Source organism: Bacillus rossius (genome assembly GCF_032445375.1).
Source record: "Bacillus rossius redtenbacheri isolate Brsri chromosome 9 unlocalized genomic scaffold, Brsri_v3 Brsri_v3_scf9_1, whole genome shotgun sequence".
Classification (NCBI taxonomy): Eukaryota; Metazoa; Arthropoda; class Insecta; order Phasmatodea; family Bacillidae; genus Bacillus; species Bacillus rossius.
In genome coordinates, this window is record NW_026962012.1 from 12,959,050 (window position 1) to 12,983,264 (window position 24,215).

Genomic DNA, 24,215 nt, shown 5'->3' on the forward strand with positions numbered 1-24,215 from the left:
TAAACAAAGAAGGAATTTAATGAACTAACTGAAAACATTTGCACCAAGAACTCTACCAATAGTCCTTGATTTTGGTAGTTCTAAAGTGGACGCTGTTAAGTCCAGACTGCTGTTCTGCTTGTTTACTATTATCCTGTCAGTGGCAGGATCAGCAAGGATGAGATGCAAGTGAGGCTGCCCTGATGTCAAGTTCGTTCGTCCTCGCAGAGAGCTGACCAGCACCACTGATTATGCGAATCGTCTAGAGGAGCATGGCACTTATACATTAAAAAGCCCGCAAAAATCTTAGATTAACGACAAATCTAATCAAGACAAGGAATGACCTTGAGGCTAACTCAACCGGATTTCAGGAGAGCAATTGGATATGACTTTACAACCTTCAACGAAGGAAGGGAAGGTGCCCTAAGCTTCAAGCAGCGTGGGAAGACCCATATTAACTCTAAATGATGTGGTCTACCGCATACAGAGAAGAAAGAGGGACGGATAAAAGTGGTACATTTGGACCGGTTAAAGGAATGTGCTGGAAGGGATGTGTTACCTGTTCAGCACGAACAGGTTTAAGGAGGGGGCAGTCATACGAATGCAGACAGGACCGTGACATGCGCCAGGTTCAGAGCTGGCTGGCAACCCTGCACAGCCACAAGTGTCACACGCCATGTCACGTGCCAACCACTGACGTAAGGCATGCCACACGCTCCTGGCCGGATTACAAGGTCATCGCTACTCCCATCCTCCCTCCTCTCCCCGCGCATAGTCCTCCCTTGGCGCTGTTATCTATCTCTGAGTGGTCTTGGGAATTCAGCGGGTCACCATGGGGAGTGGCGTGAATAAACCCCGCCTTTCTAGATGTTTCGAGCATTGAGTCAGCCAAGGATGACGCAACTATCATAGCCACTCTCTTTGGTTCGAGAAGGGCTCCTCCAGTACTTAAGCAGCAATGCCTGCCTCCGTGGGAGTTGAGAGTTCCGCGAGTTACGAGAGTTACGAGTTCTGCAAGTGAAGGGAAGTGCGTCATCAGCGAAGAAGGTAAGAGAAGATGTTTTCCGTAGCAAACAATATCGACGAGTTATGACGAAGACAAAATATTAATGTACGGCTGTACAATTGATGCGGGATGAATATTGCTAAGAATGAAGCCTAGTTGTGAAAGATACCAATACAAGTAGTCCAAGAAGATATCTACCAATTTGGACGTGAAATTGTGATGAAGACACACATGGAATTGACCTTGTGTACCAAGAAACGGCGTGATTGTAGTTGTTCCGGAATACCAAAGAATTAAAGATCTATAACAATATGGAGTATTTGCTACTAATAAAGGTGATGCGTAGGAGTTGTGATCCAGCTGATCCAGAAAACCCAAAGGAGTTACTGGTGCTGAAGACGAAGCAGAGGGAGGATATGGTATTGTGTGCCCAGCAGACCCAGAGAAATCCAGATCCACGACCGTTGCAGTCGACGTCGCTGAGGAAGGTTCCAAGTAAAATAGTTCCCATCTAGAAAGTCTACTAGCGATCGGACAGCCAACAGAAACTGAAAGGTTGCTTTGTTAACTGAACTGGTCAGTTAGCATTGGGACAGTTTTGAATCATAGCTTCATGTTATTTTGTTGAGAAAACACCAAAAAAACACTGGTTTGGATGCAAATAAAATTAATTTTAAGAAATGTTTAGTAATTTAATATAGGTATCATACACTATTAGAAAAACCACTCAAATTTATTCCACAGTTTTGTAACACAACAAAGAAAAATGAGACTCACTTGCATTACGTTCAATGCCTTTGATAGTAACCGAGGAATTGTTTTGCTTTGGTTTCGGTCGAATGTTGATCAAGACATCGAGCCTCTGTGTCAGCTGAATTACGTAATCTGAGTCAACGTTGAAATCTTCTGGCAGGTCGAACATTAGCACCAAGGGCAGCGATCCCTGGAAGAAAGTCCAAAGTATCTTTACAAAAAATACAAAACACATTAAAAAAAAAGAGTATGCTACATCTCATTACATATATGTACTTGCTCTTCAGAACTGCCTTAGCTGGAATGGGCGTTTATAACAAGATACCAGTCAAATACTGTCTGTATTCACATACACAGAGATATAAATAAATAATGTTCCATAGATTAATAAAGATAAAAAATGCTAAGTGTGTTTTTAATGCCCCAATTAATTGCATAAAATCTTGGTGAAGTGCTATTAAAATTTAAGAACTTTAATTTTGTAAAATTTTGAATTATTTTACAATGAGGTAGTATTATTGCAACATAATCTTTTATGATCTTTCTACTTTCCTCCTAAGTCAACCGAGGCTTCCCCCCATGAGCCTGGAAAGACTGCTCCCTTCCCAACCCTTGTTCATCCTTTCCAGCATTTGAATCGCTGCTGTACGTTGGTGTGTGCCACAACTCCGCAAGACATCCGGTCATGAAGTTCTACGTCCCCCTGTCCTAATTAATTAATTATTTGTTATGTGTCTTTTTATCTGAAGTGTATGTGCTTTAGGAAGACTGCCTAGAAACACCTTTTTCAAAATAATTTAAATAAATACGAATACCTAACAAAGACGGAGTCAACAATCCCAAACAGACCCGAAGTTGGCAGAGTAAGCAGTATTTTAAACATTAATTACTAAATTGCTATATGTTTATCCGTAAAATATGGCAGCAGACAACATAGGCGTGCCCAGACATTTCCATTAGGGGGGGCCCTGCTAAATTTTTAAATCAGAAGCTGAATTTAGAATGTTAAATAGCCTAAATACATTCACTCATTGTCGTGTTTATATTTTTGTGCAGTATCAACGAGATATGTTTACTAATTAATATTTATATCCGTATAATTTTAACAATCTTGAAAATGTTTTTTTTTCCATAGACAATGTTTAAAGGGTACTTACCCATTTCCCCCCCTCGAATTTTCCAATAGCTTGGTCCAGATCTACCTTGAAATGAACTTTTTAGTGAATGCAAACACAGCAATTCAGACAACAGAACTTTAACAAACCTCTTAATTTTTTTTTTCCTTGGCCATGACCTAGTGTTTTAAATAAACTAAGGCGGCTGTATTTCCAGAACGATAAAATGTTTAAAAATATTGTTAATTAGCACGCTGCAACACTGAAAAACAGTTTGAATGTCACAGTGCCAGGAATATACGAATATTAACGAACGCATTAGAGAAAATGCCGATCTGAGTGATTAAATTAAGGGGGGCCATGGCCCACCTGCCCCTTTAAGTTAATGTTATTATTGTGATTAATTAGATTTAAGTTCTGCTGTTATGTCATATCATTCTATGTTACATGATTTTCTTTTCTTTAATTAATTGCCAATGTGTGCGTTGTAGTTCCTGCAAGTGCGTGGTTTGGGCTGCTTACACTGGTTACCCCATCACAGCAGTGCTTACTTGTCAGTGTTCCCTTTCAGGCGGTGCCTGCGTGTACGTCCTACGTGTCTCGTACCCACCGCTACGTCCCCTGTCTGTTGGTGGACAGGTAACAAAATACAATAAATAAATTATTTTTGTGGGAACTTAGTCCTGGAGTCCTGGAGACTAGTCCAAGTGAGACACAAACTTGGCAGCGACCACAAAACAGAAATGAAGGGGGTAGGGGGAAGGAAAAGGGCACTGCATCGGGCAATATGTATTTCACTGGGAAGCTGTAAGTTAAAAATATAATAGTAAAACTTGTCCTTATATTTTTGAATGTGCTAAGAAAACTAAGTTCATGCTGAGGAAATTGAAATTAGATTTAGCATAGACTTGGAACTAAAGTTTCTGGTACGTTCAATCATGAATTGACGATAAATTTAATATTAAGTTTTTATTTTTGTTACATTAATGTATTTTCTTTAACAAATATTTAGGGTTATTGTTATGAAAGCAGTTATAACATTAAATATAATATTCATGATACCTATTTCTTATTAATATAGCTGCTATAATTTAGCCATTATTTCTAAATTATAAATGAGCAATTAATTTTAATACATACAAAGGTACTTGCCTGAAAAGTGAGTAGGTAGTTTTTACCTGTTAGAGAAACATTTATATGCAATAAGATTCATGGGTTTACACGAGGATTTTCATTGAACTATGCATGTATTGTGAATAACTTCATCCTAAACTTGGTTTACGTGAAGTTTTATATTCAAGTAACATACATTCTGTACTTGCATGTAGGCCCTACTATTAAGTAGTTGGCTAGTCCTATTGTATTGATTCTGATGTACTTATTACAAAAATTATAAACGAAAATCACATGTTTCACACTTTCATAGCCATCTAATGAGGCTGAACATTTTATTTAGCATTATTTAGTTTCTGTAACAGTACTCCACTTTGAAAAAAAAAACTAATAATAGTAGGTTCATGGTAATGTTCAAAGCAATTAAATCATCTTGTTTATTATTTTCAACAGGTCTTGAACAAAAAAAAATAGTTTTTTTTCCTAAGGCATGAGAATTTCTAGATCCACTCAAAAAAATTATCTGCAGATATACCTATTGAAATATTTTCATTTAAAATGTCTGTAAATGTTGAGCACAGGGGTATATTAAAACTACCGTAAGGCAAACATAAATTTTAAAATAATTTTTTTTACATCCTTATCTACCTTCTTCCTAATCACTGTGTAAAACAACATTGCAAAACTTCACGTAGTTTAGCATAAATTACTGTTTTAATGGTTAGGTACAAATCTTTAATCACACTTATCAAATTACGGTTGGCATAAAATTGTTAACATTAGGTACCTGTAACGTAAATATAGTGCCATAAATACGTGTTGTGCTATAATAGCAGTGCCAGACTGTTTTCCATGATAGGTATCCCTGAAACTGTTGTTGCTACCCTATGGTTTACTTGATATTAGCTGCAAATTGATCCTGTGGTATCCAGAGATCCTTAGGAATAAGTTTACATAGCTTATAAGTTTATATAGTTTATAAGAATTTATAAAACCCTGTGGCACAAATACTCCTACAGTTGGCATAATTACTTCCAACTATTCTCCATTCACTCTTAGCCGAGTTCTGAAATAAACAAACACCGCCGTATCACTGCACCGCGTCAGCAAGTGATAGACTGAATTCATCTTGCGCGCCAAGCCAACGCCTCCTATAGGACAGGCCCGGGAACCGGTTTGTGACGTCAGGAAACTTGGGCATCGCGCTCTCACCAGAGCTTGCCTTCGAATTATCTTATATTCACCTTATAGATTGTGTGTGGAACGAATGAATTAAGTTATGATAGTGAAACATTGATGTTTATTTAGAACACCTCTATATATTAGTTTTATTGTATTATGAAAGATTATACTCTTAATGGGTACATTACGACAATATTGAAGATAAGTTTTATACTGAATAAATAATTTTGGTTGCAATTTTATCTTATGAATATAATTTCATTAACATATAGAACACATTGTAAATTTGGTCTAAAATATGATTTTAACATAGACTTTAATTACTGCATTATTTCTGTAATTCCACAATTGCAACTTTCATTATTAACCAAGACGGTTTTAGTAAATTTTCCAATTTTTGAAGCATACTGTTGCCACTTTATGCACTAAAGGAAATCCCCGGCGAGAATATATAAATGCTAATGTATAGGCCAAATCATTTTTCACGTAAATTATATTGAAGTAGGCATATTTGAAAACGAGTTTTTAAAAGCAACGGCAGGGCTCAAAAATTTATTATTTTACAGCAGGACTGGCAAGTTATCAACATTCACTTTTATTAGTTGCACAAAATAAGGTCGATTTGCAAGAAAATTTTCAATCCAAGGATCACTTAAAATTAGAAAATATATAATAATTGCATCATCTGAATGTGAGCTATGATGGAATTGGAGTGCTATCATAGCAAACAATAAATCTCTTACAGACGTAAATTTCGTAATACAAGAATCGAAATTGTAGTTAATTCCTGTGTATTTACGGCAAATGTAGATCAATTAAAAAATGTTGATTTCATTTCAAACACCTACAACCTTATATTCAAGTTAAAACACAAATTAGAAATAATTTCGCCACACAATTAAAACATGGCATTCATTTAATGTTAGTACTTTTAATATTTTTAATATTTTATTACAGTCGAATACTAGGAAAAGAATTGTAATGTGTGCCATGTTGTCAATTACGTCATTCTTTTCTTAACTGGGCCTACCTTAATTTGGTTCTCTGTCTATTCAAAAATATATTAAATATTGTGATTACATTAACCTGTGCTGTTCAGCTATATAGGGTCAGCGCGAAACAAACACTGCGAGTTTCAGTAATTAAATCTCATGCTCTAAATTAAATTTTTCGAAACTTTCATAAAATGTTTCAACAGTCAAAATTGTGACATGGACAAAAATTCAATTACTAATAAATGTAATCACTATGAAGTATGAACGTAAATATTGTGTACAGATCAGATTGAAAATGTTGTGAAAGTCATTCTGTAATAAAAGTAACAATGTTCATTTGTTGGAATTAAAAAAATAAGTTTACCTTTTCTATACCAAGCCTATTTACACACACTGGATTATAATTATCCATTTCCTCTTTTAAAATTACTTTACTCATTACTATAAGGCTTTTACTTAAACGTCGAGCTTTTCAAATGTAACATTTATATCATTGTAGCTAATTACTTCCCCTGTCATGAGTGTCATTTAGAAAAACTATTTTTTTTGCATTAAAAATAATGTCATGTGTGTACACTAGAGAACGGGCGAAAGTATGTTTCGCTTAAAATTTATCAAATAGAAGTATTATATCATTTCAGCGCTGTAGTCATAACTCCTGAAATTAGCGTAGCGTTTCCCGACGGCAATATGCTAGTTTCTAAAAGTAGAATAATATTTAAAAGAATTATGTAAGTAAACCGTAGCCTGCTTGGAAGGAATGCGGGTAAAATAAGCAATTCTAACAACGCGTATCCATCGTCAAGTAATTATTGCAAACACGATTTTAAAAAAAATAACTTTACTTTAAATTTTCAAACCATTTTGATGACGTTATGTATACATTTTTAGATTCAAAAAATAAATTCTTGTTATTTTGAGAGTATTTATCAGGCTGCTACCCTAAGTGTTCTTACGCAAATGTTACTGATATTATGTAATTTGAAGTATGTAATACTCACCTTCGAATGTACGGAAGGTTCAAAATCCCGTGGTATTGCTGATAACCATTTTTTTCGTAGTTTTTCTTCATTCGGTATGCTAAATACCGACACTGCCGAAGAGCCCGGATAGTTTCCCTTGCAGTTGGGCACGCAACATTTATTCACCATTCTTACAGCACACTCTACTTACACGCACATATTTAAAATATTAAACAGCGATTTAATTGACACCATTGTCTCTCACAGCAAGGCTTCGTGCCTCTCACAGTTAGGTTTGGAACACACTGACCGGTACGCGTTTACCTGGCCCGCAGTGGAATGTCTTCCAGCGCGGAGGGACAATGCCCAAGTTGCGTGACGTCAGAGCACCCGCACCAACCTGTTCTGAGGCCTGTCCTATAGGAGGCGTTGGCCAAGCACTAGTTGCAACACACACTTCAGTACAGTCGGTGCTAATAAAATAACGGAGACGTAATATAACAGGAAGCACCGTAGCACTTTGTTCAGCGTAGGTGGTTCATTTGCGAAGAAAAAACTATGCACTTTACGCATAATAACCTTCTTCACAAAATCATCACAAGTTTTTATAACAGGATACTCAAGTTTCCTTTTCTTCCCGGAAGATGTTAATGTCCCGGTGTCCTGTAATTCTTTCCTTGCACGAAGCACACTGCTCTTCGAAACACGCCTAAATTCCGCAGTTAAACTCGCGATATTGTTCACACGACAATCCGGATATTTGTCTGAAAATGTTTTAAAAACATTCAACACAATAGTTTTCTGTGCACTTTTCAAAGGCTTTCCCGTTCTGTGTTTTACAAAACGCGGTCCGACGTCAGCCATAACAAACCGTGCGCGCGCGAATCCGAAATGCAACTGTTGCGCCGGGCATCAACTGTACACTGTACAGTACCTTTTGTCTATGCCACCGTACACACGGCGTCTGCTAACATAATTGTAAGTACATACTTGCTGACACATTAAACTGTATAGGAAATTAATGATGAATCGCTATAATGCTATATATCAACAATTGTTATAATACAGTGTAAAAATACTTACAAATGGTACATAACCAAGGGACTATTTCTTGCGCACGAATAATGTGTGCGGCGGCCGGCAGCCAATGAAAATGTTTGTTTACAAGAGACTGTTTATTCCAAAACTCAGGTAAGAGTGAACGGAGAATAGTAAACAATACAGGGGCGTAGCCAGGGAGGGGTTTTAGGGGTTCAAACCCCCCCCTTATCCCCAAATCTTCAATTAATTTCTTATTCATCACTCAAACAAATTATATTAAAATTAATAAAATTTTTACCATTACAATATTTAAATTAAAGAACCGAAAACTGCTAAAATAGCACTATTTTACACCTTAAAATCCAAATTTTCTCGGGGGGGGGGGGGGGGGGGCATGCTTCTTAACACCCCCCATACACAAATCCTGGCTACGCCACTGAAACAATACAATTAGTTCTCAGAGACTATTTAGCCATCCAATAAAATGGTTAACTAATGTTAAACCACATCCAGTATGACAATTGTGTTTTATAGAATGCAGGGAAAATGTTAGAAACTAAAAATAATACGCATTTTCAAATTTTAATGACCTGAAAAAATCTTTTTCAAAAATTACAACATGGTGAAAATCAAATACTTGTATAAACATGTTACTGTAAAATTCTGCTGTAGCTAATGAAATAGAAATATCACTTCATATACAAAGTTAATTAAAAAGAAGAACAAAATTTTTTTTATTCAAATTTTTGCTTGCCTTTGTTTCAATGTACCCCTGTCAGGCGCGTAGGAAGCAAATATTTAAGGGGGGCAAAGGAGAGTATCATTATAATTGGTGGATTTAACAAAGGGGGTGTCCGGGGGCTCTCCCCCGGTAGAAAAGAAACTTGTATTCTAAGGAGCAAAATGGTGCTATTTAAGCAGCTTTCGTACATAAAAATAGAATGTACTACTAGCAGAAATTTTAACTTTTTTTTATAACAAATTTACTTAAGGCTCGGCATCACAAAACAGTGTTCACTTTACAGTTTTCGCCTCGTTGAATTCATTTTAAAGGCAATTTGTTTAATTTTCCCACTGCACAGAGTACATAAATTACAAGCACCTTCAAATTTAGTCCCCAGATATCATCAAGTTATCTAGAGCTGTATAAAAGGCAAAGATGTATTTATAATTACAAATATGTTTCACTAATTGCATCATAATTACATGACAGTGGTTGAAGATTAATATTTGTAGTGTGAGATAATATATTTTGCCAACTATCCATAGCTATAGTTACATTTTCTTAATATGTGCTAACAAACAATGCAATAATCAAAACAAGCTATAATCAAATATTTAAGTGAGGCTGAGCCTTTAGTAAACAATTTAACAAAGACGTCATTATCCCACTCATTGCCCACTCTTAAGTAAATTAATTTGAATATCAGGACAGGAGAACTCTTAATGTTACACACCTTTAATTAAATATTCTTAGATGATGCCAATATTCAGAATGTATTGACACAAGCATATGGTGTACCTAGTCTCCACTGAATATTACTTTAAAACGTGACAGAAAATCTGCTTTACCATTAATAAATCTGAAAATCTAAATATATTATAAGTTATATGACAAAATAACACATTAAAATTGATAAAGTCAAATCACAATATAACAAAACTCGGAATAGTGAGCGGTTCGACATAGCATTTAAAATTTAAAAAAGTCACCAAAAATTAAATTTTCGAAAAATGCAGTTCAACTTTAAAAAAATAAAAATTAAAGATGGAAAAAAGCTTTTCGCAATAACACTCATATCATTTTATTCAGGAAAGTCGAAATTTTATTTTGGTATTAAAAATTAAAAAAGTCAATATTTTAATTTCTTTACTGTCAAACTCCCCTTAAGAATAAGTTTAAAATGCGAACACCACAGAATAGGCCAGTGAAGATGCTTATAAATAACTGCAAATCTGCTTGATAAATTCTTGTTCAATAATTTGTAGATTCAAAGAAAAAATTTTATTACTCGGAATAATCACGAGCGACGAGCGGAAAAAAATAATGTACCGACATACTAAACTTTAATGTTAAATAGGTATATTAGATATGGTTTTCGGGATCATGTAAAAATTTGTCTCAGTCTAAAGTGCTCAAAAGTAATACCTGCGTTAAAGGAATCCAACTCTTCTTTAGGATCTTTGTCTTCACAGGCATTACAGCCTAATGTGCACTGTTTTTAGGCGGTGATTGTCATGAACTGCAGGACTGTGCAGAACGGTTGTTGAAAAAGTTGATGCTTTTCTGAGTCATTGTACGCCGCAAAAAATAAAATACTGTTATAAATTTTCTCCTTAAACCCTAAATGTTTTTCATCACTGCCATTCCGCACTACTCACTCACGATACTACAGATAAATAAGTTTATTTTAAACAGTTCTGTAGTACGGCTCACAAAGTTTCTTGGACTTACAAGCAAGACGTACAGCTGTTGAATGATGACTGATGTGGAAAGCGCTCTGCACGTCAGGTCGTTACCGTTTGGTAGAAACGAGGCGGGGTGAATGCAAGGGTCTGAAGGTCAGATAGACAAGGGTGGACAAAAACGGAGCGTAAGCTACTGCAACGAGCGGAAACATTTATTGGTCTTATATCCCTCAATAATATTTCCGCTATCAGCACTGTGAAACGTGAATACTTATAAGAAAACAAGAACAGTTGCCATATTTATTGTGCCTGTACACTTATCGAAAAGTCTTAATTTATTTTAAGAATAAAGTAGCGCACTGACAAGAAAATTCCACAAAACCACTTAGCATTGCAATGAAGACAATGCCTCTTGTTCATCTGATGCAATGGCCGGGCAAAACGATCACTTTGCCCGGCCATGAAATGTTATGGCCGGGCAGTCGCCTGGGTCGCCCCCCCAGTTCCTACGCGCCTGGCCCCTGTGCTCAATACTTACCAAAAAATAATTTAACAATTTGTTGCAAAGTCTTAACTAATACAAACTGCAGTTTCAATCTATGATAAGGCTTCATGTTCGTCATTTGCCAAGACGATGTGAAAAGACATACCACAAGCTGCTGACGAGCGATGTAGACATTGTGTATCGGTCCAGATATATTGACGTAGCTCTTCTTCAGTGCTGGTATGTTTGGATCTCCAGCATCTGAGAACAGTATCTGCACTCCGGTGCGAGCCATAATGTTCTTCAGGTTGATGCTGTGTTGGCCGAGCACAATGCAGTGATGCTGCGGAGAAATCTCCAAGGACATCTGCACCGACACTTGGTTCTGGAACACATGTTTAGAAAAGCCATCACAAAAAATTCTAAATTTTTTTTTACTGTGAGACACCCTCACAGAGTGATGGATAAAACATGATTTTTAGTAGTCATTATTTCCATACATTTTAAAGTATTTCAGTACTTAAAAACATATTTATTTTATAAACTGTGTTGAAATATGTTTTGATACCAGATTTAATCAGAGGAGTTTGCATTAGGTATTTGAATATATGATTCAAAGGTGGCTCCAGTAAGGCTTAAGGAGGAGCTATCGTACAAAAAAATTCAGTTTTAAAACATAAAAAAGTCAGAGATTGGCTTAGAATATTTACAAAATGTTGGTTACAAATCATCACCAACTGTTTCCAGCCGTCGCCAGGTCCCAGGAGAGAGTGCACCCTAGTGGCGTTGCTTCTGGTCGCTTTTGATTTGTGTCATTGCAGGTTGCAAATACATAATATTTTCATGCAACTTTTAACGAAAGAGAAGCTAAACAAACTTATTCAAGTTTGTAAGTTAACATAAATATAAGTACCCCAAAAATAATAAAAAAATTGTGCTCGGAAGGGGTTATCACAACTAACCCTCCGACTACAACTAATACAGAATTTGAGGTCACCCACAAAAATAACCAAAATGTCCCTAGAGATCTGATTAAATCTGACAGCAAAACCTTTCCCTATTTTAAGTGGTTAGCAAAGATCCAAATAAAAATGTAGCAAAACTGCAATGCACTATGTGCTATGGTGCTTTCCAGGAAACCCAAGCATCACATAACGTGCAATCTCTCCAGTAAAAATAACACTCCATTAGTGGTGGATTGAAAGTGGGGCTTAAGAGGCTTCATTATGATCAAGGTAATTGTTTACTGTAGGTGCATCACCAAAATAAAATACTTAACAGCCGAAAATGTATTTTTTCAGTTCCTGGTTTTATTTATAATCATTCTGTCAAGCACATAACTATATTGCAAGAACTTCACGTGTAATTAACCACTTCGCCACCATGCGAGAGCCACTACTGAGCTTAAATCCAGCTTGCCTCAATCATGACTTGTGTCAAGTACCTAACAAAGATAAATGCTATAATTTTAAATCAAATATTTTTATTGCGTTTAATGGCTTTTATCCCACATTTTCCCAGCCTTTATAACTCGGCCATATAGTGAGTTCCTATAAGAATCTAGTAGGGATTTGAAAATGCTGTTTGGGGTGAATGTCTGAACATCTGTAGAGATTAAAAAAAAACTACAAATCAAGTCCTAGTGTGACTCCTTGTCTTTAACTCACCTAAGTCATTGGTAAACTCATCAACACTGATTTAGTAATTTTAGTAGGACAATAATGAACATTCCTTCATTGTAATCTAATTCTACAGTAACGACATGTAGAACAAACAATGCACATAGTAAAAAACCAAAACCTTGCCAACTTGCATTCATGACCCGAACACACACAGAATTTAAAAACCAGAAATTCCTTTGAAGACACGTATACGGGACCTCCCCTATTTTTCTATCTCCTGCTTCCGGTTTTTTTTTTTTTACCAAAACAAACATGCATCGTCACGTGACTATCATACGCACACGTAATTCTAGACAAATTTCTAACACGACTAGTTTTACCAGTAGTAAACTAGATGGTAATTTAAAATCAAATTAAAATTCAGATCTATAGCTGGGATCACCCTTAGTTATCAGTAGGCATTAAAATCATATGTGTATTTACTTTATCTTTCCAATGCACAATCTATCAGCGCTGTCCTTGTTTCAATGTGCTCTGTTGCCAGATATACTAAGCCGAGCACAACTTTGTAATGCAATAACAACTTTATTAAGAATTAGTAAAGTAAAATTCTTAGTGAGAATCTCAGAAATACATTTTCCTGATTTATTTTAAGAACATCAACGATAATATTATTATTTTTTAATTATATGGAGTTGTAATTGAAATACTCATCTTGCTTTAAACTGTTTTTGTCAACATTTTATATAATTTAATGGTAAAAATGTTTTCAGCAATGCACATAATTTTATGGAATGCCTTATTAATAGTGACTGAATGTCACAAATAGTTTATCCAGTGAAATAATAATTCGTGTTTAGTACTTAATTGTTTTTGTCAGAATGAAAACTGTAAAAACACTATCCATAGACAACGATGTAGTGATAAAGGGCGCGTTTATACCGGACGTCGGACACCGAACAACTTCAGGTGAACATGTTTACAAACGCGAAAGTTGGTATAAACACTGCAGTTGGTAGCCTATAAAGTATGTTCAACTCTTTAAGATATTGTCTAATGTGATCAAATGAATGTGTGATGGATCCTATGGACAGCCTAAGTTTCACCCCCATAGATCGACATGCCCTTCGGGCTGGTTCGTACATGTTCGGTTTTTTTTTTTTTTTTTTTATCTGTACGTTCAAAACAAACATTGCAATATTGATCAAAAAATTGTTGACTAATGTTATTTTATATTTTTTTAAGAGTAAAACACATGTACACAAATATTTCCTTTTACTAATTATGAGATTTTCAGGTAAGTTATTGAGCTATTTCTGTTTGATTTGTTAGGAGATTAGTTTTGTCCGTTTACAAGTTAACATTGCTTGTGTTATTCTTGGCAAGTAATCATTTCTTATATAAATTTTTGTACACTATAGGCTTATCTTTTTAAATTTTAGGTAGCGTGTGGAGATTTCATCTTATGTTCATGAGCGCACAACGTATAAAATATAAAATCATAAGAAATGTTTTCTGGTGGTGTGTAGCAGTTAACCGCATTTAAGTAAAAGTATTTTAAAATGATTGTTACCAGAGCTGAATTACATTGAGGTGAGTGCACTTAATATAATTTGGGGTATTGCAGGAAAAATTATAAATTCCTAAAGTGTTTTTTACTTCCTGACATGTTTAAAATTATTATTCTCTATGAGGGTTGTTTGATACTGCAAGTAGTTTATCATGTTTAACATGTGGATAGGTTAGGATTATTTATTACAAATCTGTAATATTGAGATACTGCCCTTGGGTTAGCTGGATTAAAAATACAGTGAAATTTGTTAGGTTAGTAACATTATACGTACAGTGATTCTAAGTACAGTGGAATTTACATTTGGTTAGCTTGGAATAGCACCAATTAAAAATTCTGTAAAATCAATTGAACGGTTGGATGTTACTAACCTAATCTAACCAACCAATATACATTTTACAGTGATTTTTTAGGTTATTATCTCACATTGCTGCTTTTTGTATGCAAAATAAACTTTGGACACTTTTTTTTTAACTTTAAATATGTACCTGTATTTACTCTGAAAAAAGTTTTTTCTAAATTCAGACTGGTTTTTGAGAAATCACTGTTTATAGGTTACATTACATTACCTGTGCAGTAAAGGGCCTGTCACCATGTTGTTCTTTAATTGAGTTGCAGATCTTGTTGTTTTTCATACACAAATTGTCTATTTTTTATTTGGATATTGCAATGCAGTAACATAAATTAACACATTAAAAAAGTTATGTGACTCCTTATTGTGCATTCCAAACCCAAAGCATCAGTCCTTGAGAGCGATATTTTTTAGCAGTTTATAGGTGCAAAATTCTGATTTTTTACGTGAGACAACACATAACCTGACATATAAAATAAATTTTCATTTTGTAACAAATGATTCCTTTTATACGTCAGGTTACGTGCTATTGCAGGTAACTAATCTGCGCTTTGCGCCTCCATACTGCTATAAAAAATCCCTGTCAAGGGTTGGCGTTTTGGTTTGGATACACATTAGAGACTCTTAACTTTTTTTAAAACTATTATTTACGTTTCATTAGGTTATAATATTCAAATAAAAAATATATACATTCTTATATATATGGAAAACCACAGGATCTGCTATGCAATTAGAGGGGAAAATGGTAACAGCTGCTTCACTGCATAAGCTATCTAGCGTGACCTGCAAAATGTGATTTCTTGAAAACCAGTAGGAATTAAGAAAAGCTGTTTACAGTTTTAATAGAGGAAGGTTTTTAGTGTCTGAAGCGGTATTTTCAAAATTTTATAATTTAATTTATGGATAAGCAGCAACAAAAGAAAATTACTTTTTTTAAATTTAGCTAACCAACCATTCACATGATTTTACAAATTTTGTATTGTTTATACTTACCTACTTTAACATTAAACTACTGTTAAACAATTGATTTCAATTTTTTAAAAATATATTTGGGAATTAGCGCAGTATAATCGAAGACGTTTACTGTATTGATGATTGATTTACTTTATTGATGCACAATGAAGTTGTATAATTGTTGGATTGGTTAAGCAAATTCAAGCATCAAGGGTACTGATCAATGGTTTTTAACATTATATTTTCTTAATGAATCCATTGGTAAAACGTTAAAACACTGGAATGGCTAAATTTCCATCGACTGCTTATGTTTTTTTCCGCATGCTCACTTGAAAACAATTACAGGGTTATACTGTAGTTCACAGTTGCAATACTTGGTTAGGTTAGTTACATAAGTGCTGTTAAATCATGAAAATGGTTAGGGAAAGGTAACTTCTTCATAACTACTGTAAAATGGTGTAAGCAATTATTCTTTAGGTAAGTTTACCTAGACTTTAAAAATAATTTATTTGGCGAAGTACATAGTACTAAGAATTACTATTTATCAAATTTGGTTTGTGTGGAAAAGTTGTTACTCTAGGAAATTTCTGAATCCATCTTTGTAGGAATATAAACTAATATTATTAGAAACAAAAAAAGAACAATGTGTGGTATATTTTAATTTTCTAACACGCTCTGAACTCTGCAGTTATGCGATTACCGATAATAATTGTAAATCATTGCAATATACATCCGACACATTTTGTAGTGATTTCACAACTGTACTATGAAGTAATGCCATCGACTGCTGCAAAATAACATGCTGACATCTATTCTTGTGTAGGCATTTTGTTGATACAACTAAAATATGAACATATAGGATATATATAGAATCTTACAAATTTTGGTAACCTACCTACTAATACTCTCCCCAAAGACTTTGGTTAGATACTTAAAAAAAAAAAAAAAAAAAAAAAAAAATTAACTGCTTATGTGACATGCATTACGTGAAATTAATTCAACTTGTAAACATTTTGCTTGAGTCAAAGCCTAGATTTGCTTAAGCTAATAACAAGCAATTACATCACTTGAGGCCCTGAGAAATAAACTTCTAAAATTGTGTAGTTACTTGGATTGTTAAATACCTAGTTTTTCTGCAATAATGGGCACAAGAGCAATAGAATTATGTTTTTCATATAATTTTTTTTCACATAAATGAGTTTTTGTCAAAAAGTATTTGGAAAAAATATCTATTTGAAAGGACAAAGAAAAATGTTAATTGTAGTACATAAATGAGAATATACCAAAATATTTAATGTATCAAATTTCTAACTAAAATGGTTTTGAAATTAATTTATCATTCTGGTATGCATAACTTTTTTCTTTGATACATTTATTTATCAGTTTCATTTCTCTTTAGCACAATATAAATCATTTAACTTTGATTTCTTTTTTGTTTCAGGCTTGTGGAGAACAGCTTTTTTTTAATCTACTCTTTGGCTGGCGAATGTAAATAAGCAATGATTTCGTGAATGCAGCGAGAGAGTTTATTTGATGTATTTTAAAATCACTGATAATATTTATTGATGTATTTTAAAATCACTGATAATATTTATTGATGTATTTTAAAATCACTGATAATATTTGTTTTGTGGCTGGAAGATGGTAACCATGGTGACTTGTGAATTTTTATGAAGATTAATAAAAAGCAGTAAAAATTATTAATGGTTGTCAGAAGGAATTTTTTTTTCAATAATCAATCAAACATCTGCACTCTACAGTAACAATTTTCCTTAACTCAAATAATATTTCAATACATATCTTATAAAGTATTCATATATGTACAATACAGACCAATTTTGAGCTAGTCTGATATCAGTATATTAGTTATTATGAACATATACTATCAGAACTACCATTTGCATATAGTGCACATACATACATAACACTAGCCAACAACCATTAAAAAAAAAACACTACTATATACACTTACATAAAAAACAAACAAATCATAGACAAGTACAGATTACGTATTCACTATTATATTCTAGAGCCAATTCCAATAAGTGTATTATCAATAAAAGAAAATAATTTTTTTTAAATAACAATATTTCAATATGAAGGAAAATCTGTATTCTGAAGTTCTTGTATATGTTTGGTATCAATCAATGTAAATTAATCAATCTTTGATATAAAAAAAAATCCGAAACTGATTAATAAATTAAAAAAATTATTGCCTACCAGCTCTGGGTTTTGCATGAGGGTTCAACTTCTCTGACTTCTGAGATTACAGACAAGATTTTAATTAATAATACTATTGGCTTCATTACTAGATTATCTTTAAACCTATAATTTTTTATTTGAATCAGTTCATTGAACTGAAATATTTGCAGCAATTTCTTTAAATGTTTATGAACTTGGATTATTTAAAATACAAATGTAGGTAGGCTTACTAGACCTTTAATGCCATAAGATTGTAATCACATAGGCCTAATTTCACATTTACAACTTAAGTCTTGGAGCTGATTTACATTAATATTTGTGCTAGACTTTGTAATTCTTAAAATTTTATTTTCTGCAATGTTCCAAAGAGCATTGCTCTATTTTGGAACAAAACAATTTAATCTGACAGTTTGTTACAACACTATTCTTCATAAAACAATGCACGTTAGCCTGTATAATATGAATTAGATCTAACATAAAAACTACAAACTGCACATTTGCACTTAAAATATTCATCAAACAGTTAGGCAAAGAGATTAAACATAACATTTAACTCTTAAATCGTCATACTTCATTTTAGTTATCACACTTATGCCTGTATGTGAACGGGATCAGAAATTAGCACTGCAAATGCACTTTTAACACTAATAATTAATTATATCAAACACAAATGATATCAGTAACATCATACTTCATTTTTGGTGTTACAGTAAGCTTCCATAAATGTGTCTTTTTCTCAGAACATACATCAGAAAAATTTTCTTGAATTTAAAAATTACAATAAATTTTTAAATACCTAATGATTTGTTAGATAGCAAACCTTCAAAATATGATTTACTTCCAATTTTTGGATTAACGGCATTGAAGTTTTGTATTGTTTGCCATGGAAAACAATGGAAATAAATAATTAAAAATATAAAGACACAACTGAATCAGCTGTAGTTGAACATACAGAACCAGCGAGGAGAATAAAAATATAATAAAATATATGTTATTATGTTCACTAAAGGTATGCAATGGATGGAGGATGCCCTACATTAATAATAATTAGTAACAGAGAACAAAGCAAATTTGTAAAGAAGAGACTTTTAACAGTAGTAGAATAATAAAATTCCGAAAAGGGCTGTTTCAAAAATTGCAAACATTCCTACACATAAGAAGCCCTTAATCTCAAAGACTTCATTCAGTACACTGGTCATTACCTGCTGCTCACGATCTGTAAAGGTAAGGTAATTAAATTAATGGTGGAAAAGGTAATAAGCATTAGGTTTGTGGTCTTATAAATGTGGTCATTAGAGGCAAACATTAAGTCTCTGTGTTTAAGTGCTCTGGGTTTGATTATCAGCAGGGTCATTAATGGATCTTTTGATAGTGGGGAACACAGCAAACATTGCAGTGGTTAGTTGGTTTTCTCAGAGTTCTTACGTTACTTCACCCACCCATTCTGTCATATCATTAGCATTTTATAGCCCTTCATTTTTTTGTAATGATCTAGAGGTCACCAAGCTGAAAGCTAAATTAATTTCCTTCATTGACAGATATAAGGGTTGAGGATTTGAAGCAAGCAAGATAAACATTTTAATGTTGCTTGCTTCGTCTTCTACAGAAAATTGAATCTAATATTTTGAATTGCTCCTGTGCTGCACTACTTCTGACAGAACGAGTAACCTGCACTTTTTAAGGCATCAAAGAAATTGTTATAACCGATTTCACTGTCTACATATCCCGGAATAGTGTTATCTTTATCACTTTTGGTACAATTTTGCAATTTATCTCTTGCTAGATCAAAAAACGATATCATTGTTCACGTTCAAAAGCTGTAGCTATAGCCCGCGCTTTTCTACTACCGAAGTTACCCGATCGAGCGACGTACTTCGGAACTGTTCGTGCATGTCGATCTATGGGGGTGAAACTTAGGCTGTCCGGATCCTATTTGAGGGGAAGCCAACGATTCACTCATCCTTCTGGACATACCCGAATACTCACGTTGGCAAGCCTTCTTTCAAAAGACGAGAGTGCCAAACGCCCGATCGTGCATCTTCTGTTTTTTTGTTCTTTGTAAATAAATATACAACTCATGATAACTAATGGTCAATTAGGTTAGGTTAGCTACATTATAAATACTTTTAAAACATTGTGGACAGTTTATTTGGTTAGGATAGCTACATTAAGATACTGTGAAATCATGTAAACGGTTTCCTAGCCCTGGATAGCTACATATTAAAAAGTTATTTACTAAGCAACCATAAAATGATTTTACAGTATTTTTAATGTAGCTATACTTACCTAATATAACCAACCATCCACAATGTTTAAAGTATTTATAATGCAGCTAACCTATCCTAATCGGCCGCAAAATTTAATGCCACGCCGGTTTATACAATGTGATAGAACGGGGAAAAAAAAAAGCGATCATGAACCTCGGGGAAATTCGGGGTTTGGCTCTCTCGTCCATGAAAAGAAGGCTTGCCAACGTGAGTAGGCTTCCCGTGAAAGAGCTCCAAGTTAGGAAGCCTAAGATGTAGCCTACATCAAGTTCTGTCCCTGCCTGAACACGCCCGAATATTCACCTTCGGGCAACCTCGGGTTTATTTATATATATATATATATATATATATATTTCTCTGTTTATTTTAATGTAGCTATACTAACCTAACTAACCGTCCATAGTGTTTCAAAGTGATTTAATGTAGCTAACCTAACCGACAACTTAATATTTGAATTAATTTTTCCTGTGCAAAACTAAAAAAAATCCCGAGGTTGGCCTCAGGTGAATATTCGGGCGTGTTCGGGCAGGGACAGAACTTGATGGACATCTCGGGCTTCTATGAAAGCGCTCCAAGATGGCGGAGCACGCGGCAGAGTCCAAGATGGAGACTGAACTCACGGCCAGGCTCTCGCACAGGTAGTTGACGAGCAGCACGGTGGCGTCCTTGACGCGGTCCACCTCCCACTCGCAGCCCTTGACGACGACGAGCGTGGAGTGCAGCTTGGGGCGCGTGCGGAACATGACCTGCACGTTGTAGGTCTCCTGGATGTGCTTGAGGTCGGGCGAGTTGGCGTCTGGCAGCTGCGCGGCCGCCGTCACTACGGGCAGCTCGAAGCTGAAGATGAGCGGCATCAGCGCCTGCAACCACCACACCCTTCTGACGAGCAACCACTCTCCACTATGACACTTTGGGGAGCGGCATCAGCGCCTGCAACCACCACACCCTTCTGACGAGCAACCACTCTCCACTATGACACTTTGGGGAGCGGCATCAGCGCCTGCAACCACCACACCCTTCTGACGAGCAACCACTCTCCACTATGACACTTTGGGGAGCGGCATCAGCGCCTGCAACCACCACACCCTTCTGACGAGCAACCACTCTCCACTATGACACTTTGGGGAGCGGCATCAGCGCCTGCAACCACCACACCCTTCTGACGAGCAACCACTCTCCACTATGACACTTTGGGGAGCGGCATCAGCGCCTGCAACCACCACCACCACCACTCCCTTCTGACGAGCAACCACCAGGGGCGTAGCCAAGGGGGGGGGGGTTTACAGGTTCAACCCCCCCCCTTAGGACCCAATCTTTAATAACTTCTTATTCATCACTGAAACAAATTTTTATATTAAAATTAATAAAAAAAATTACCATTACAATATTTAAATTTAAGTACCGAAAACTGCTAAAATAGCACTATTTTACACCTTAAAATCCAAATATTTCCGGAGGAGGACCCCCGGACCCCCCGCTTTAAAACGGGGGGGGGGGGGGCATGCTTCTTAACACCCCCCCCCCCCCCATACACAAATCCTGGCTGCGCCACTGGCAACCATTCTTCGCAAATGCCACTTTGGGGGATTTTTAAAAATCAAATTGATTGTCTCACTAAAACCTCGGGGAATACAATTTAACTACCGTACTCCGCAACGTTTATACGTGTAATTTGTTTGGAACTAATGATTTTGCTTAAAAGAAAACTAAGCATTTTTATATTTTTTATTTTTATTTAATTGTTTTAATACTGTGTTATTAAATGTATGGTTTGATTTCGTTAAGTCAAATACACACACACATGTTAATAAATAGATGAAACACACATGTCAAGTTTGTACGAAAGATGCACTTACAACACGTGTGTAAACTAGTATGAAATGTAGAATGTATTTTGGAAAAACAATTCCTGCCGTTTGTGTTTTGCGAGGGCTGTAATATGGAGGAAATAAATTAATGTTGCCTAGTAAGGATTACAATAATCTAGCCAAAATTGTATCTTTGTAACCTTAATTAGCTAAATAGCTGTTATCTTTTAATTCCGTTTTGAATTCCCCCCCCCCCCCCCCCTCTTTATAAATCCAGGAAGGTCAGACCAGTGTCATTACACTGGTTAAATTTACACACAAAACGTATAAAAACAAAGAAAAAAATCTCAAAATGGAAGTATTAACTTTTTGTTTTCAAATCAGGTAATAAATACTTTATTAGAGTTAATACAATATAAAAGTCCAAATATTATACAGATTTTGGTCAGTAACATAATTATTGAGCGCAAAGCAATATATAAACACGTAACTACTAATTGAACAAATTTAAATGTTAAAACGAATGTTAAATAACATCAGGAATTACTAGAAAAAAAAGGGGAGAATTAGATGGAGCATTTGGGGGGGGCGCTAAATTGGCAGAGTAATTTTTACTATGTATAGTTACTTGACTATCGTGTTAGAAATCAAAAAACAAAAACTTTGTAGGGCAGATGTCAATGTATGAATTATTTGTTTTGAAAGATGAATAGCGTAAAATATTTCCAAGATTTTATTTTTACGTACCATCCAACTTGCAATATCATGGTGGCACATACCACTCAATTATGATAGTACCATCTAGATTGTACGTCTGGCAACACTGCAGTGCGAACCATAATGGAAACTGCCCACCTGATCTTGGAAAGTAGTCACCCCCCCCCCCCCTCCACCAACCAAGACTGATCACAACCACAACCCAGTAGCACCATTCGACCGGGAATATCTTCAAGTTTGTAGCATTTAAGTTCTGTCAGTTAAGTCAGTTTTTCTGCTTTCGATTATACAATCTCGTGAAATGTTTAAATTGTGTTATATATTAATTTTTAATCATAAAATATTTGAAAAAAACATTGGGTTCAAAATTTAAAAATCGTTATAGAAAAAAATCTAGGAAAAGAAGCCCCCACCAGTATTCGTCCTAATCTTGGCTTCATGTCAAATACGTTAAGAAGGGAAGTTATTAACTAATTTTAATACCTAGTGTGACAAAGATCTGATAACTGTTACTTTCAAATTTTATTTATTGCTATAGAAACGCATTACACTAAAACTTAACTAGGTCGACTACTAGGTCTAATACTTAATTTTACACAACATTATTGGGGTCCGTAGGCAAAAAAAGGACCCGTACAGTTTTCTGCGCATGTCTGTCCGTAATATAGATTCAACTCAACGCTCTGTTATGGGATTTGGATTATACTTGACATTTTTGTATATACTATAGGGTGACCAAATCATAAACTTGAATAAACGGGACACATCCAAGGAGGGTTTGGGGGCGATACCCTCCAGCTGAAGGGGGGTCCGAGGGGGCTCCATCGAGACGTAATCATTGAAACATGCTCTTTTTTGCTAATGTGAGACCTACAAATCTTTTTCAATTTACCTATGAATATGTAATTTAATTTAAATTGTGAGGCGTATAATAAATAAAAAACAACAATTTTCCAGTGACATACTTCAAAACATAATTAAACAAGATAACTAAAATTGTTAGTCAAAGTTATGTTAAAAATCTTTAGGTTTTCAATTGGGGATATTTATCTTTCGTTCCAGCCAGTTTTAAAACATATTTCTTTTCCAATATAAAGTTGTAAAAACTAGGACAGTCCATTTTTAAATTGTAGAGTACCTGCAAGATTGCAGAAAGGGTATCCACTCCCATCTTGTTCCTTGCATCCGTCCATTGAATGTTCATAAGCGAAAAGATTCTTTCAGTAGGGGAAGACGGCCCGAGGAGAGGCGCGACAAAAGTGTATCATCAACCCAACATAAATACGGGACATTTAGGCGTCCCGGGAGACTTTTTCGGGACCCCGTGTACGATCGTTAAAAAACGGGACAATCCCGTTTTTACGGGACGTTTGGTCACCCTAATATACTATCTATCGTATTATAGGTTTGTGGGCATTTCTAATAACATCCTTGGAGAACCGGTACATTCATTAATCGTTGCTGCTTGTATTTTTATTCATTTAGCAGACTTCATTTTGATCGCAGATTTCATTATGAGCGAGCAGGTTTACTATTAAGACCCAGAACTACTTGATAGATATAGCAATAATCTAGAAACACAATTTTAGTTGCAAGGATATAATTTTTTTGTGAAGTTGTTAATAGATTAAATAATCTAGAACAGAACAAATATACCCGTAAATAAACAGGATTCACATTCATA

The 24,215-nt window shown here is 35.0% G+C and overlaps 1 protein-coding gene and 1 long non-coding RNA gene across 3 annotated transcripts in view; one reads left to right on the plus strand and one right to left on the minus strand.

Annotated features, from left to right (window-relative positions):
• LOC134542691 (protein bicaudal C) overlaps positions 1-24,215 on the minus strand; it is an 84,632-nt gene that overhangs the window by 30,905 nt on the left and 29,512 nt on the right. For both annotated transcript variants that reach the window (XM_063387157.1, XM_063387156.1), the window contains exons 6-8: positions 20,627-20,866; positions 11,206-11,424; positions 1,763-1,928 (exon numbers count right to left, since the gene is read on the minus strand). In XM_063387157.1, the coding sequence (XP_063243227.1) occupies positions 1,763-1,928; positions 11,206-11,424; positions 20,627-20,866 (625 nt within the window). The remainder of the gene's footprint in view (positions 1-1,762; positions 1,929-11,205; positions 11,425-20,626; positions 20,867-24,215) is intronic.
• On the plus strand, positions 13,784-17,237 carry LOC134542692 (uncharacterized). The gene is made up of 2 exons (XR_010076846.1): positions 13,784-14,254; positions 16,979-17,237. It is a non-coding gene; the product is annotated as an uncharacterized LOC134542692 (long non-coding RNA).